The 16852-nt window shown below is 42.8% G+C and overlaps 1 protein-coding gene across 7 annotated transcripts in view; it reads left to right on the forward strand.

Annotated features, from left to right (window-relative positions):
* The window catches only part of UBE2F (ubiquitin conjugating enzyme E2 F (putative)), a 60108-nt gene that overhangs the window by 21269 nt on the left and 21987 nt on the right, over positions 1 to 16852 (forward strand). For all 7 annotated transcript variants that reach the window (XR_014694438.1, XR_014694439.1, XR_014694440.1 and 4 more), the window contains 2 exons: positions 181 to 251; positions 5592 to 5649. Coding sequence is in view for 3 of the 7 variants with exons in the window: in XM_084523967.1 (XP_084380093.1) it covers positions 181 to 251; positions 5592 to 5649 (129 nt within the window). In the remaining 4 variants the exon portion in view is untranslated. The remainder of the gene's footprint in view (positions 1 to 180; positions 252 to 5591; positions 5650 to 16852) is intronic.

Below are 16852 nucleotides of genomic sequence, written 5' to 3' on the forward strand. Positions count from 1 at the left end.
AGAAGCTAAAAGGGCAGAGAAAGCTGGTGTACCTCCTGTAGATTGTATTATTGGGGTCTTTAACATGCGAACCTAGGCTGCGAATATCAAATACATTTCCCTTTGCAGTTCTGTGACTTGTAGCAGTGATTTGGCTTTATTTTAAAGGATAACGTTGCAATTTGTTTTCTATCCTGACAGCCTCCAAAAGTAAAATGCTTGACAAGAATCTGGCATCCGAACATTACAGAGATGGGAGAAATCTGCTTAAGGTAGCAACAGCGTTTTTTTTTATGCCTTTGTGTCATAAAATGTTGCATGTAATTTTCATGTCAGTATTACTTCTTCAACAGATTTTGGAAATTAGACTGGCATGTGACCCATAGGACCACACAAATGTACTGAAAGTGTTCTTGCTGTTCTTTAGAGACTGGGTAGAATCTGGATCTTTAGGTTCGGTCTTAACATTTTGTTCTATTTAGGGTAAAAGTATAAAATCCAATCTAGAGAATTTATTTATTTATTTATTTATTTTATTTTTCCTGCCTTCATAGATGAATAGTCCTCAGGATCTGAGAGGACTGAAGGCTTTTAGTTATTTTATTTCCAAACGTGTTAAGTGCTTGGAAACTCTATTTCATAAAAGGAAAAGAAATAATTTAACTTTGACAGTAACGATTCTGTATTTGCTGTTATTTTCACATTTAATATCTGCTAAAAGTCACACTTACTTGTTATAGCAAAAGGGAATTGGGTAGGTGTAAGTCAAAATAGGAAGCACGAAAGCTCACTTTTACAAAAGGGACGAGTTTATGGTGCTCTGCCTTTTTGCCTGATAGTAAGTGTTTCCTCTTCAAAATCAGTTTTTCTGAAACTTCGTAAATTCACTGTTTCATCTCGAGTGCCGGATGGTGAAATTGGCCAGAAAGTAAACATAAACAGACATGAGAAGCATGGCCCTCATTTCTCAAGTTAATGGGACATAAATGAAATGAAGCATAAGCAATGGAAGAAAGACTGAAGGCTGCTCTGAAAATCCAAACCAGTTAGCACCATGTGTAGCAAATTAGTGCTTAAAAGATAGACGTTTTTTTCCCCTCTAGGTTTAAAAATCATTTTAGTGCTGTGAACGAGGTCCTGGCTACAAAAGAAGCTTTCTCAGGGTAGTCTCTCCCTTTCTAGGCAGGTGAAGCTGGTGGGTTGATAACAGCTAATGAGCTGATATCAGTGCTTTTAGCCTCCGTGGGCTGCTCCGTGCTTCCGAGAAGCCAACGCCATCAAAAGGTGATGGGAACCAGCCTCGGACAGCTCAGCATGTACCTGGTGTTGGACAGGGTCAGAAACTGGATGTTGTTAGCCTAAAAGACTGAGTAAAGGCGTGAGTAGAGGAGCTGTGTGGAACCAGTCAGCAGGAAATGCTGGATACCAAAAGATAGCTGAAAGTTGAAGCTCTGCCTGCAGTGCTGCGTCTTCCGAGGTTAAACAAAGCCTCCCTGCACTCTTGAGGATATTTCAGTGTTTCGAGCCTTAAAAATGGTTTTAATTATGACAGATAAATGCAGTGTTGGAACATCATAATTCTGCTTAATGAAGTGAAGTCATTTCTTTGGCATCTGCACTGAAATGTCAGCTTTATTTGATTGTCAGATACTTAAGCATATTAAACCTTTGAAATGTCTTACCATTTAGATGGAAAAGCTAAAATAACCCCAACTACTTTCTGCCTGTTACAACAGAGAATGCAGTCTATATATAGTACCTGCAATCAACTTCTACCAGGGTATTTACATAAAAATAGCTTCAGGTGGTTTTTTTAAGCAGCAAAAAAAATTAGTACCAGTATTTTTCCATCTGTTTTCTGCTAAACACACCTTACACCATGGTATGTCTTGGTTTCATAGGTAATGGTCCCCATTTAAAAGACAGCAAATGATTAAATTTGCTTCAAGTTTTGGGCATAAAAAAACATGATTCCTCTGCTGTATGAATTACAATTACTCAAATTTGGTCTGGACCGTAATTAAGGATGTTGTTTCCACTCCACATGTGGATAGGAAACATCGAGATGCCCAGAAGGAAAACACAGTGAGCTGCTCCGTGTTGGTGGATGTGTCCTCCTGCCACTGGTGCCCTGAGCTCATGGCATGGTGTTAAAGGGTGATGAATGCAGAAATGTTTGGAACTGATGAGTTATATTATCACAGGTATATTATAATATAACTGTATTATCATACCTTAATTCAAGCTTACCTCGCCTGATGCTTTGTGTTGGCTAAAGGAACCACAGGCTCACAGGAGGCTGGAAGAACCTCAGAGCCCATCCAGCCTGGCCTTGGGCACTGCCAGGGCACCCACCACTTCATTTTCTCTGGGCAAAATGTTTTGGAAGGCAAAACTTTTGTTGGAACTGATGCTTTGTGTTGATAGACATTTGTCTGAGATGTTCATGTAAAGCAGTCATCCTCTGGGACTGACCCCCCATTACAGTATCTTTGTTTTTTCTTTTTAGTTAAGCTATAATCAAGTTAAATGGTGTTTCAGAAAGTTTTCAGCTTGCTAGAGCCATGTAGTTCCCAGCTCAGTAGTTGTTTCTGCATAGTTTTTTTAGGATGCTATATATTTAAAAAGAAACTTCCTCATTTTTTCTCCATGCACAAGTGAAGTCACAGCAGGAGAAGGTATTTGTGGAAATGAATGCAGAACAGAGGGCAGAGCATTTTGGTGGCTGTTTTGGTTACCGTACATTCAGAAATAGTGAGCTCACCGTATTCCCACGGCGACTCAGATACAGGGACTTTAAATCCTGCTCTGGTGAGGTCTCCTTAGCGATATCAGAGCTGAGGAGCAGTTCCCACTTCCCATCACTGAGGGTGTGCTTGGCTTCTGTCCGATCTGACTACAGCTGGAAATCCTCTTTCACCGACCACCCCAGTTCCCAGGTAGGTTACCTGCCTGGTAAACTGCTCAGACCCTGGTACTTACCCTCCTGTCCCTTCAGCAGCAGTGAGTGCCTTTAGTAACCAGCTCTAGAGGGCTGAAGTGCTGCTGAAACTGCAGAATTTGCTTACCCTTCCCTTTCTGGAGGCACACTCATTCTACAGCATCACAAAGAAGCACATCATGCTGGATAAGCCTTCCAGCAGCCTGCTATGATGCAGCCAAGTCCTGGCAGTTTTACAGTAGTGACTTCAAATTAAAAACCTGGTGGGTTTTCCAGCCCATCGGGTGTCCCTGCTAGAACACGTGGCTCCTGTAGCCTGGCTGGGAGCTTGTTGAGGGCAGCATCTTGAAGCAGCAGGTGGAGGAGGAAAGCTCTGCAGGTTGTGTGATACAAGATCTTGGTGCTAACCAGCTCCTCCGTGGCAGCAGGACTCATCCCCTTTGAACAGGAGCTACCCGCAGAGGCTTGCTCATCCCCTAATTCAGGATGTACTTGGCTCCTTTCTGCTGGCTTTGGTCTTCCTTCTGCTGTTGGTTCGTGTGAAGTGCTGAGAGCAGATCGCCGTTCAGACCTCCAAGCTGCCTGGCAGTTGTATCTAGGTCAGTGTCGTGGAGAATGTGAGATGCAATTTCTAGGCACCCTGCACGGAAAAAGGATTTGCTTCGGGGCATAATGATCGCTCCCAATCTGTAGGAAGAAAGAGGATGCTGCTCTAAAACCGAATTACATCAGCAGATCAGAAACAGGAGGCAAAGGTACAATTATCTGTCGTCACTGCTTTCCTGCCAGAGCTCTACGAGGGGTATGAGTGTCTCCTCTCCAGGCCTGGCTGCTGAGCATCCCCAGCTGGAGATTCGCACAGAGAGGAGCTTGGGGAGCTTGAAGGGTGTTAACGAGGCTTGGCTGATGTGCTCAGGCACCTTGAGCTCTCTCGGTGGATACTCTCAGGCTTTCTTATTGTATGTGTTCACTTACTCCTTGTTCTTAGGTTCTCAGGGAGCTATGTATGAGCAGGAAGAGGGGAGCAGAATTCAGAGCAGCAGCCAGAAAGGAAGCTCAAAAAGCCCATTATCTCCTCAAAATCTGAGAATCCTGGCTGTTGCCTGTTCAGTAGCATTTTTGCTTATACTTCCGTAATACAAACAAAAGACACAGCCACAATATGCTCTTTTTAATGTTATTTAAATTAGTTTTGGGGCCGTGCTTGTGTTAATGACATGTTTAATCTTTTCAAAGGCACAGAAATGAGATTAGCAGCGCAGTTAAGATGGGATAGTCTTGACGAGTGCATTCATCCTGGTCCTAGCATCTGTACAGGGAACCAGGAGTAATGTTGCACAAAAAAAGAATAATTTAAGAATATTTTAAGAATAAAAGAATAATTAATAAATATAATTTATTTCTCTTTAACCCTGGTACTTTAGTAGTAGAAGCTACTGTTGCTGATGAATTTTTGTGCCTCAATACTGTATGTTTTCAGTTTCATTGCTTCTTAACAGAGGAAGGCACGATTGTGAGATGATGCTTGAAGTTTTCCAGATCCTCTTCCTTATTCAGATGATTGCCTTTGCTCTCACAAACGTGAGCAAGAGTTCTTTTGTCAATTATCCAAGACTTTTGAAACTTCTAAATTGTGTGCTAGGCTCCAGGACTTCTCAGAACTGCTGATGGATTTACCAACAAAAGGTCCAGGAATGCCCAGCCAACTGAATGCACCTCAACGCTTTCATCTTGTAAATGGGTCAACAGTTTCGGTGGACTTAATATTTAACATGACAGGCAGGTTGTGTAACATTCCTATACGGTGTGCGTGCACGTAGGAAAGTCCATGCTTTATTTACATTGATATAAATGATAAGAGTGTGTATTACAGTTCATAAGGAACTCTTTTCTTCTGTAGCAATCCGTTTTTCACAGACTAATTAACAAAGTGCTTCATGGTTTCAAGCTGGGAGTACGTGCGATATTGAGTTTACCTATATAGCCTTAAAATGTTCTGCACGCCATGCAGCTCACCTGCTGGAAGATGAGAAGCTGCCTCTAAGATTTTGCCTTCAGAATTCCCTGTTCTGGGTCTCCAGAGGTTTGGCACACATCTGTTGATGTTACGGCTGTCACAAAACCTTCCTGAAGAGACGAACCAGAGCTATTTAATTTTATTCTACCTGATTTTGAGCAGCTGAAGTCCTTTGACAGAAGAGGATACTAATCCTCATTGCTGCTAATTAGTTATCCCTCCAAAAAAATCCTCTTCAGGGGATTGAATGAGGCAGGACGTGGTGCCTCCCACCAGATTTGCTCTGTTGGCATGCTTTGGTCTGGCACCAAAGATGAACGTGTTCTGGACTGGGGCACACACGTGTGTCTGTGCTCAGGGGAACAGAAAGGCTCAGCGTCAGGCTGTGTCATGAGGACTGCTGTCACACTTGGTACACTTAAACAAAATAATTTGATTTTTTTTTTTTTTAACAAAGCCGAGCTCAGATCAGGAAACCTGTAATGAGCTCTGTGAAGAACGTAGTTCTAGGACACCGGTACCAGTTGTAAGAGGTCTGTAACTCTAACAATGCAATTTCTTCCAACGGTGTTAATGCTTTCTGAGAAGACTTCTGACAAAGTTTAACTAGAAGTTACACTGTGTAATACGTCTGTCTTTTTTTTTTTTTTTCAGTTTATTGAGAGAACATTCAATTGATGGCACTGGCTGGGCTCCAACTAGAACGTTAAAGGTACCGTTTCCTTTTAGATACGTACCTCAAACTAGATGTACCTGTTCAAATACTTTTATGGACTTGCATAGAGACAGGTAATGCAGTTTGCTCTAGAAACAGCTGTGTGGTTTTGTAGTTTTTCAAGTTCTGCTGGTGACAATGCTGAAGCAACAAGTACAGTGCTGAATATAGAAACTTCTGCTAGCTTTAGTGTAGCTGATTTGACTGATAAAAAGTTTAAAAGAATGATAGGACTATAGTTGACCCCAAAAAAACACTCTCAGTGAAGGTGATCTGATTTCTTCACTGTTTTTAAACCCAGGCAGCAAATATGACAGCATGATGTCAGCAGGACTAACAGTAATCCATAGCCCTCTCAATTTCCATTGCATTTACATTTCTGACAGATCAATAGGCTGTCTCACAAACTTCTTTTTTGCATAGAGATGATTTGGGGAGGTGTAAAGGGCACAACGCATTTGGGAGAAACACCACATGGCGCATAGAATTGGGCTGTACTGCCTTGAATTTTGTTTCATCCCAGGTGTTTGAAGGAGTGAGCAACATGTCTGCACTTAAATACTGTGTAATTGAGGCAGTCTTAGCTGTTCTGATAACTCCAGGAGGGAACTAACTGCCACCACGATCGCAGAATGGCTTCAGAGGTTGCTCCCCCAACAGCTGGGTGATGCTAACAAGTCCAGAGCCATAGCTCCCATATGAAGTACTCTTGGGATGGTCACTGAGGACATCTGCTTCAGTGCAGGAACTGCTCCTGTCTGGAGATAGAAGGTGCTTTGTTGTCCATTTGCTGCTATGTGACCTTGTTGTCAGAAGTCTCACAGAGTGCTGAGCAATAATTTCTGTAGCTCTTAACAGGAAACCCGACAGAATTGCTTCTCAAGGAGCACTAACTGGGTCAATAAAGGGTACACGTCAGGTGTTTTTCTTTTTAAAAGGCAAATTGAAAAAGAATTTTATTGAATACTTAATCTCCTTTTTGGAGCTATGCAACCTACTTGTCTCTAAAAATCTCTTCATGAGTGATCTGATTTCCTGTAAAAGTGAAGTACAATCAGTGTGTGTTCATCTGTGTTTTTTTCTCTTTGCTTATTTTTCATCAGTAAATACAATTTTTTATTAGCTTAAATCAAGACACTGGGTAATTAAATTAACTGGTTCTGTTCCTGTATTTCATTCCCAGAGAAAGTTTTTGGACTACAAATGTTTAAGCTTCAGACAATTAGAAAATTACAATACCAATATTACAACTCGACAAGAATGCACATGGATTTTTCTGTTCTAGCTTTGTTTATGGTATTTCCCCTGGGGATTAAAGTACTGCTGTGTGTTAAGCCCATGGGTGCCAATAATTATTGACACTGCATTTGACTTCCTATCCTCAGCGAGGACGGAAGATGCGTATTAATTTTCTTTTCCGTTCTATTCTTGCATCAGTTTACTAATTGCATGTGATTGATTTCAAAGAGGAAACATCCTGGAATCTCAGCTACCAGGAGAGTCAAGTTACTTAAATAATAAGTAAATTATTTATGAAGTAATTTAGGGCATTTTTACCTTCCATAAGGTAAAGTAAAATAAATCTAGCATCCCATCTGGATTTCCTTACTCCCATTGGACGTTGAAGCACCACAAATGCAAGGTCACATTTTATAGCTTAAAATCTGTAAAGTTTATCAGAGAGTCCATTTAAAATATGCAGGCTCCATGCAATTCTGAGCTGGAAAACGCAGAATTGTGCTGGTTTATCTGCAGTGTAGCCACAAAAACACAGGATTTGCCATCCACATGAATCATTCTCTGGTAGGTACATGATCACTGCACACCAGAGAATTGCGTGGAGCAGTGTGCAAGGGTGACTGGTGGCAAACTGGAGCCATTCGATCCGACACGGCTCGCTTTTATCTCCGCACCCACTAATCCAGCCTTCCTGAATCCTTTCCAACACTCGGGCACCGTGGCTGGGAGGACGTAGCTCATCTCCCCAGGCTGAATACCATGTGAATTTGCGCAGTAGCACTATGGAAAATATCCGGTCCTGGCCAGTGGCAGATGTGAAAGTCAGTGTTTTGTACTCCACTCACTGAGAATACGAAGGCAGCCTGGTTTTGTGGAGGAATAGTGCCCGACTTTGTCAAGTACAGTGCTCTGAAATACTGCTGAAATATTTTCTTGGAGAATGGGCAGGACGTATTGGGTTTCTACAACAAATACTGTCAAACATTACTGGTGCAGCCATTCTGAGTGCATTAATAAAGCCATTTCAATGGGTAACAAAAACCTCAAAAGCCACAGGCAGAAACCAAACCAGCTTGGTTGTAGGTTTTCTGCTACCACATCCATTCGTATGTTACATGCTTAAACTTTCAGAGGACCCAAGCTTTAAAACTTTCAGATTGTCCCATCTTCCACATCCTTGCGGTGGCAGCAGAGCTCTTGAAGGAAAAATCCTTTGAAATAAACTACTGTGACTTTCTTTTTTTTTTTACACTTTTGGTATCAAGCACGGTGCTTTCTTCCACTTCCCATTGCTGAACGTGTTTCCACGGACTGCAGGGAGGTGCAGCCTGTGTGCTAGGGAAGGGGCTAAGGAATGTGCCTGGATTAGATATGTTCCAAGCAAGTTGCAAGGAAAGTTGTTTTTTTAACCCTGAAGATGATCATGAGTAGGTTAATATTTTTAAAACAATCTGTATTTTAGCACCAGTGATGCAATTGCAAATATTGTCTGTATCCATAGAAACACTCCTGAGCTCTAAATTCTCAGATAAATTCTGGTAGCAGCTTGCTCCGTAGAGCAGGGACTGTGTAAAAACCAATGCACTACTTCCTGACTGATCCTCCTGGGTAATCTTTTGCTTCTTTAGAGCCAGCAAGAGCTCACTTACCTTTCTGTCTCTGAACCATGAGGTCCTGCATTGTTTTACTTGCATGCTTCTCTCTAAAATAGTGTTCAGAAAGTGGGGGGCTGCAGAAGCCACTTTATGCCCCTGCTGGAACTATCTGGGTAGTTTGCTTTTCTCATTTTTTAGGTCTAATGGTCTAAGCTGGACTTACCCAGGTAGAAAGTGGATATCTGGCTTTAATTCATTCAGTTCTCAGATTTTTACTTTACTAAAGCTACCAGCTTTTAAATAGATACCTGCTATGAAATAGCAATATTACCTTTGCTTTGATAGCCTGCTTCTTGTACCCTCTGTAGTTCCAAATTTGGACTCGAAAGTACTTCATTAGCTCCTGTTACTCCCCAACAAACATCTCCTCGTGCCGTGTTCACCATAACTATCATCTGCCTGGTTAAGGCAGCCCCCCCGGCGCTCATCAGCTTTCTCTCGAATGTTTGTTTTGACTTTGCTGTGAAATTAACTCGGGCGATTGATTAAAAAAAAAAAAAAAAAAGTGGATCCATGTATTGTGATTGCCTAATTGGTTCTAAAAGTCAAGCTGTTTCTTCTGCAATTACCTCCAACGAGCTACAACTGGAAATTGGTCAGTGACTGATTTATGAACCATAAAAATAATCAAAGCACTTATGTGCAACTCTGACTCCAGAGGGTTGCGCATGGTGATGTTAAAAACAGTGTTTTAAAATTAATGATGAACATTCAAGGGAGTATTTGGTCTTTTTCTGTAGGGTTTTAATGTTTGCTGCTAGGATGCATATGCATTTCAGTTCTTCGTTAAGGTATTTTAAAGAGCTGGTTTTGTCGAGTTTGTGGCACTGTTGTCAATAGAGATAAGAGCTGGAGTGGGAGTCATCAAGGTTTTCTTGAGCTATTGCTGTGCAGACAGCTTTTGGTACCATCCTGTAGGAAAAAATACTTCTTTTCAGCAATTAATTTCCCATAGCTTCAGATACCAGGCTAAGAAATATCTGTTTGTGTTATTAGATAATTCCTTTAATACCTTTTTTATTAATTATGGCTCATTTCAAATTAACTACCATTATTTGAAGTGTGTCCTTAAGAGGTTTGCTTATTTAATTAGCATGTTTTATTAGCTGGGAAAATGTCCTATTTGTATTTGTTCTGCCGTTGTCTTCAGGCAGTGAAGTTATCTTATTTGAAATCATGCAAATGTCAAACCGCAGTGTCGTGGAGAAATAAATCAGAAGGTCCTGGCTTAATTTTTCCACTTACCAATGTTTAAGCACAGTTTTAAAAGCTTTGGTGTAAGCACAAAGCCTTCATTCATTGTCTTAATGAAAATAGGTGGTCTGCTGTCAAAATTGTATGCAATTAGCATAGAGGAGTCTTTTAAACTGACAATGACTGTCACTGCCTTCAAGATGAAGAGAAAAAGAGTAAGCCTGTATGTTCTGTGCTCTTCTAATTCAATTCTTGCTGCTGCTGCTCCTTCTTTCTCAGCCAGCATTACGGTAACGCAGTTTGCTGTCACCCTGGTAGAATCACTCCTGATTCGTGTTGTGCTATTGATTTCTCCAAATCCCACCTTGCAAAGGGCCTTCCCGCTGTATGCAGAAGCATCAAAGCACCTGCTTGTGAAAGCTGCCTTCCTAGACGGAATATGTTCATCCCCCATACTGGCAAAGCAAGGAAGAGAAATGTGCCAAAGGAAGAAAACTGAAGGCTCGACGGCTGTACCCAAGAGCACAGATGCCAGCTCTTACTGCGCAGGAGGATCAGAACGTAAGGCACAGCTTTGCAAGGAGATTCCCGATTTAATGAATCTTACAGCCAGCTTCTGGGATCTTCTTGGATGTGATTATCGAGATTACAAACCTGAGCTTCTGGAAAATGTATCCCCTTTGAAGGTATCTTTAAAGGAAAGGAAAGCAAGCCTGCTGGTTGCTGAGTGTCCCTGAGGGAAAGGGTGCTGGTCTGCCACGTATGGTCCCTGTCCCCACAGGTCCTGCTGACAGTTTCCCTCAAAGCACTGGGAGTATTTGTAGTGTTTTCCCTTCATGTGGGCTGAAAAGAGCAGTCAAATAGTCAAATATCTTGCAGTGTCATCTCTCCCCAAGCCCTGGAGATGAGCAAGGGTGTCCAGGTGTCTGCCTGGCTGGTTGAAGAAGGGGATTTCTGCTGAAATTTAGGCTTTTCCAGGTCTCGTTTTGAATGCAGTGCATCTGCAGGCATCTCAACGTCCTGTTAGAGCCCGCAGTACGTTAGCAAATAACACCGCATTTCTTCATCTCCTTCCCACGGGCAGCTCCTGACCTGCTCGCAGCTCCTGGCCTGGCTGCAGGCTGCCTGCCTTCAAGCTGAGGAGGAAGAGGGACCGGTGGCAGGTTACAACAGCCCAGCAATAAAGCAAGTGGATAAATAAAGAAGAAACAGTAAATTTAGCAAGCAGGCGGCAGAGGCAGGTCCAGGAGAGAGGCTTTGAACCGGGAAAGGGTGGGTGGGTTGGGAACCAGGACAGAAGGTGCACCATTCTTCTTCCAAATATAAGTGCCTTGGCGTTGGAGGAGCTCCAGGTGGTTCAGAGCCTTCTTTCTGGTATAGTTTGGAGAGTGTTGCAGGCTGTTACACAGGGATTTCTGAACATCTGGGATGGTCACGAGTAAATTAGCTGGTTGCAGCTACTGCAAAAGGCGCAGCTTTGTCACCAAAAAGTGTCTCCTTCTGTGAAGAAAGTCATCTAAAGGAAAATGCGGTGCAAAAGATTGCTGTTTTTTCAATATCTTTGCTCTCTAAAATGCTTAAAATGTCCATTGTTGTTGCTTTCACTACTTTCCTTTTCTCCTCCACCTCTAGAAATTGAATAAGCAGCAGACAAACGCCATCAGACCTCTAGTGTTCATTAAAGAGAAGTTATAAACCTCTGAATACGGTCTTCTGGGTAGATCTGACACAATTGTATTTTTCTCAAAATAAGCTTTGGGAAGTTTTTCTGCAGGAGCACGTTGTGTTGTAGCTTGATTTTATAAACCTGTTTTACCAATTTTGTCAGGTTTGATTTTCTCTCTGTACGTGCCCAAACCGGTGAAAATACTGACACAAATCAATCTCCTGTGCTAACCTCTGCTTCACAGAGAAAACTTCTGCAAATCCTTTTTTTTTTTTTTTTGCTCTTAAAGGGCTCTGGCATTTAAAATGTATTTAAATATTTGCTTTAAACACTGCCGCTGTTATTACTAGCGATTTTTTAGAGTGATTCAGTAGGATAGTGTAATTCAGTAGGCATTGTAAGCCTAATTAAACTCTGCTTGTTTTCCCCAAACCGTTGATTTCTAAAATGCCCAATTTGTGTTGAACTTCAATCGGTTGAGTAGTCTGGTCTCCAGAGGGCGATCGCTTCGGCATACATAATCAGCGTGGAGTAGTTCATTAAGAGTTCCCCTGGGAACAACTTCCCCCGGATTATCTGCTGGCTCCCGAGTAACCTTGGGGACAAAAGTCAAGGAGTCAGGAACAAAAGTAGGGGATTTTAGCTGAGCGCTCCTGCCTGCTTGGCAATGCACAGCTGCCTTAGCCTGGGAGAGGAACAGACGATAATTGTTCCTATTTCCTTCCCTCCAGTATGTTTGAGCACAGAAGCAGCCTTCCTCCTGTTTCTTTTTTTTTTTTTTTTTTTTTGTGTTTGCTAACTGGGGCAGCTCATGCCATTTAAGTTCCCCAGAGCCCTCCAAGTGAGCTGCTGGTATGGCTGGGGCTGCAAGCACATGAGGAGCCAGGTTGCTGCTGTGAGAGAGGAAAGCTGTCGTTCCCTACATCCCCTTACTGCGGGTGGAAGCGGTGTTTCACCCGGCACGGGCATTTTGCAAGACATTTTAGCAACGTTACCTGCAAGATTAGAGGAGCAGGACAGGGGAAGCAATGTTAAACGCAGATTTTGTGTTTGGGAGAGGACTCTTTAGGAAGGAAGTGTGTGGGTTTTTTTTGTGAACCAAGTTCTGCCACCTCTTGAATGAAAACTTGATGTTTTCTTAACTCCAATTATAAGTTTTGGACAGTGAGTTACAGATTATTAGTTGCAAATAGGTGGTTAATCCATGGGGAGAAATGCAAGATGTCCATGGAGGCATGTTGAAGAGGCAGAAAGAAGTCCTCCAGCCCCTAGGGAAGGTGGGTGTGGGTGGGATGAAGGATGCTCGGCATTGCAGGCTGAGATGAAGAGAGGAAGAAGAGCTGACAGAAAGTGAATGGAGCTGGAAATCATCCTGGGCTGGTCCGCAGGCAGAGAGGAGCGAGCTGTCCCCTGGCTTTCTGCAAGCTGAGTTTGCAGGTGGGATTTTCCCTTTCCACATGGTGAGCTACGAAGCCTGGCATGCGTTTTACAGGAGCTGCCACTTCATTTTTTGAAGTCTCCCATCAGACATCAGCTTGTTTAAGTGACTGCTGCTGCTGCTTTCATCGATCGGAATGGGTTAAACTGTTTGTACATAAAAAATGGCTTAGCAAAGGGCTTTAATTTAATTAGTCTAATGGATCAGAAATCCTCCTTGAATCTCTAAAGAAGTTTCTTTGATTGGAAGTTCATTAGCTGCTTTTGTCTGGCCTGTTCCCCGCTTAAATTAACGTACTACACATACTTTGCCTGCTCCAGGAAAGCCTTAATTTACAATTTCCATGTTTGCTCGCCCTTCAAAAGAACTGCTGTGTGGCTGTTTTCCTCCAGACATCCGAAAGCCGGAGCTGAAGGCTCGTCTCTGACATGGTTTCAATGGCATCGCTTCTGTGAAGTGGTTGTGAGATGGGCCACGTGCGGTGCGCGCTGACTCACTGAGTTAGGGCCCCCTGCAAGTACAGGGCTTGGAGAGTCCCCAGCCTCAGGAGAGGCTGCTTCAAAGGCTGTACTTAGTGTTGTGCCTCTTTGCTCTTGAACTTTAAACGTCGCTGCAGCGGTGGATTTTTTTTTTCCCACTCATTCGGCATGCCAGAAATAAACCTGCGGGCAGGGATTTCCTCTGACATCTCCCTCGGATGCAACACCGACTTGCCCACGAGTGAAAGGGGCACTTACAGAGGGTTATTTCCAACAGCCTGTTGATCTCTGAGCTGCTTGTGTTGGTTGACTTCACCATCAACACAATTACAGTGCCATGAAAAGGATGCTTTTCCTCCATTACACCCTTTTTTTCACTTATACCCTTTTTTTCACTCACACTGGGGATTCAACCTGCTGGGCTCCTTGGTTCGGGTGTGATACTTGCAGCTCCCAATTAACAGAGCGGAAGGGAATTAAAAAAAACCACCACCACTCATACCTGTGATGCTAAGCACATGGAAGCAAATAGAAAAAAATCATTGTGAAGGACACAGCCTCTCCAGTTCGCACTGTGAACGTGCAGATTCCCATGCTCAATTCTCTTTTAAAGGTGTTTTTTTCTGAAGTTTTGGGAGTGAGAAAAGTGTTACTGAAGCAGAGCAGCATAAAGACACAGATACTTAAGATCTGAAGGCAACCCCAGCCCCACATGTGTATGAGATAGTCATTAAAATTCTCGTACATAAAAACTTTCTGCTTTCGGAGCTTTTCAGCCAGAAGTTCAGTGGATGTTTGGAGCCAGGGCTGATACTTTACATTAAAGGAGAACTGAAGTTGAGCTTATTTGAACTGTTCAATCTGTTCTTTGCCTTGCAAATCCGTTCAGTTGGGCAGGAAAACATGAAGCATTGGGGCTCATCTGCATGCAGCTCGCAGCTCTGCCCAAGTCCGTAAAGCCAAGTGATGATTTTTGCAGTACAACACTGTCACGTGTTGCAAATCTCAAATGCTTGTTTCACTGCTGCTCAGCTGTTCCACCCCACCTCCCTTTCTCAGTACCCTAGATTGAAATCTGGGCTAGCCTCAAGCTCACGACAAGTGTTGTCCTCTCATAATAATTTAGCATTATTTATTACGGAACCCTGCAACGGCATCAAATTAATCCAGCAAATCCTAAACCTTGAATAGGCGGAAACATATTTTAAGAATCTCGCACACGACTTGTTCAGGAAGAATAATAATCCTCCTTTTATGCTTTTTGGTCTCTAGAATGGCTGTGAGAACGTACGGCACTTTGAAAGCTTGCAGCCTTAGAGAGGGTTTTGCTATTTTTTTATATGATTCTCTGCAAAGCCAGCTTGAATTCAATAATCAAAGATCCTGAAGCCTTAAAAACAGGGTTTGACATCTGAGAATTTGGGAACAATTCAGGGAGACGTAAAAATGTGGTGTTTACTAAACAATGTGGGAGACAAAACTGATAAAAACTACATTTCTGTCTTGAGCTGCAACATCTACTTGCTCAGGACTGCTTGTTTTGGAGCAGAAGTGGTGCTGTTTGGGGGCGTGAGCCTCCTCTTGGGGAGGCTCGGGGAAACCTGAGGCTGTAACACTTGGAAAGGACTCCTGAAAGGTAGGAGGAGGAGGTGAGCTGATCAGGGTCTTAGAAACCCTGTGAATGAGTTGCTTTTTTTGGCTGTTTTTAGCCATGCTGGTAGCTAACAGCCGTAAAGGCGTTGCAACCTTGGCAGTGCCATCTGGGCATTCAGGCAGGATTTGGAAACGGGCAGACCCCAGTGCACTAGGGTGAGCTCCTTATACCTCTTTTGGATGTTTTCTAACACTCAGGATCCTAATTCTGCATGGCAGTCCCCAGCCACAGCCTGCTGCTACGTGCTGTGGACAAAAGCCAACCCTTAAAAAATTAATTTAATCTGGCTCCTTCAAGAAGACGAGAGCAAAATCGCCGTGCTGTGGTGCTGCCACGGCAGGACAGCAGGAAAGGACGAAATGAGGGCTTTCATCCACTTTTTGGAGTAGTCTTTCTATTATTTCCCAAAGACCTGCCAGCAGGGTTGGTTGGGAGCAGAGGTGACTGCAATCTTCAAATATATGGGGAACTAATTTTTAGGTATCTCAGGTGTGCCCTTTTTTTTGCAGTTTGTGTTCATGCTGTCAGGGAGGGTGAGGAATATATTTGAAAGAGTCACTGTCCTCGCCCCAGCTGCTGGTTTCCGAGGCTCCATTAGGAGAAGACACAAACTAGAAATCCTCGGTGGCAGCGTCAGCTCTCCCGGGCAGCTTGGCGTCAGTAAAAGTAGCTGCACTGAGCACCTTGTTTCTGCAAGATCAAAGGAAAATGGGACTGTAAGAGGCTGTTGTTCAGATAATGCTGACATGGTGTCTTTTGCATTAGGACATAATTGGATAGATTTTTTAGGGGATGTGGATTTCTGTGGTCCTCCACTTTCAGCTAATGTGCCCAGAACAGGAAACAAGCAGAAATACACTCATTTATCGGAGCTTTTTGGCTGTGGCGAGGCACTTTTTCCTTTGAGGCTATATTGTGAAGGGTGCATTTTAGCCAGGAAACAATTAATGGGTGGTCTTTGTCCCACTAGTGGAAATCAGGCGCCGTGGATTTTGTTGGTAGGCAGTCAAGTGCTAGCTGGCTGCAAGAGCAGGGCGTGCAGCGCTGAGCTTGCACGTTTGCCTGGTAGATCTGAGCTCCAGTGCCCAGGCTTCACTGGGGTTTTGCAGCAGGGAAGTTTAGTTACGTTGCTGCTAAAGATTTATTTTTTTTCTCTAGAAAGTCTTGGAGTTGGTGGTGGGTGATCCTTTTGAGCCTGTAATAATTAGTTTTTGTGCGTTGTCTTAAACCCTTGTAACTGAGGGTGTTGGCTCCTAGGTCAGTGCTAACGGACGTGTTTTGGAGATGCACGCCCCAAAACAAGCTGCATTTGCTGACACCAAATGAGGGAACATTTGGAGACAGTTTCCCCTGAAGCTTCCTGCTTTTAGCAACTGCAAATCCTCTCTATTCAAATATTTTTAAAATAGATGCTTAAAGGCAAGAAAATAATTTGAGATATAGGCTCACGTGAGGATGGTGTCACTCTGTGCTCATACTACATCAGTCTGTCTTCTCTTTCTTGACACAGTTTCAAATACTTGGCTGACATAACTTTAATTTTTTAATTATTAGACTTGATTGCTAAATTAAGTTTCATACCCATGGTTTGAACTAAGCACTGCAGTTCTCAGGTGGTGATATATAAGATATTCCTCCTCTCCTTGTGCAGAGAAGCCACAGGAATAAGGTTCCTGTATGCACAGGAAGATCTGAACTTTTATTTGAGTATTCAGTATTGTTTTTTTGGTGACTTGTAAATATCAGGCATCCATGAGATGTGGAAGCTTTTACAGTATTTTCATTTAAACTAGCAAAAGGCCTTAATCTAGATTTAATTTCCAGGAACTTAATGAATTAACATTTAAAAAATAGTTTTTCAGCTTGTTCAAAGCA

Source organism: Aythya ferina (genome assembly GCF_964211825.1).
Source record: "Aythya ferina genome assembly, chromosome: 6".
Taxonomy (NCBI): Eukaryota; Metazoa; Chordata; class Aves; order Anseriformes; family Anatidae; genus Aythya; species Aythya ferina.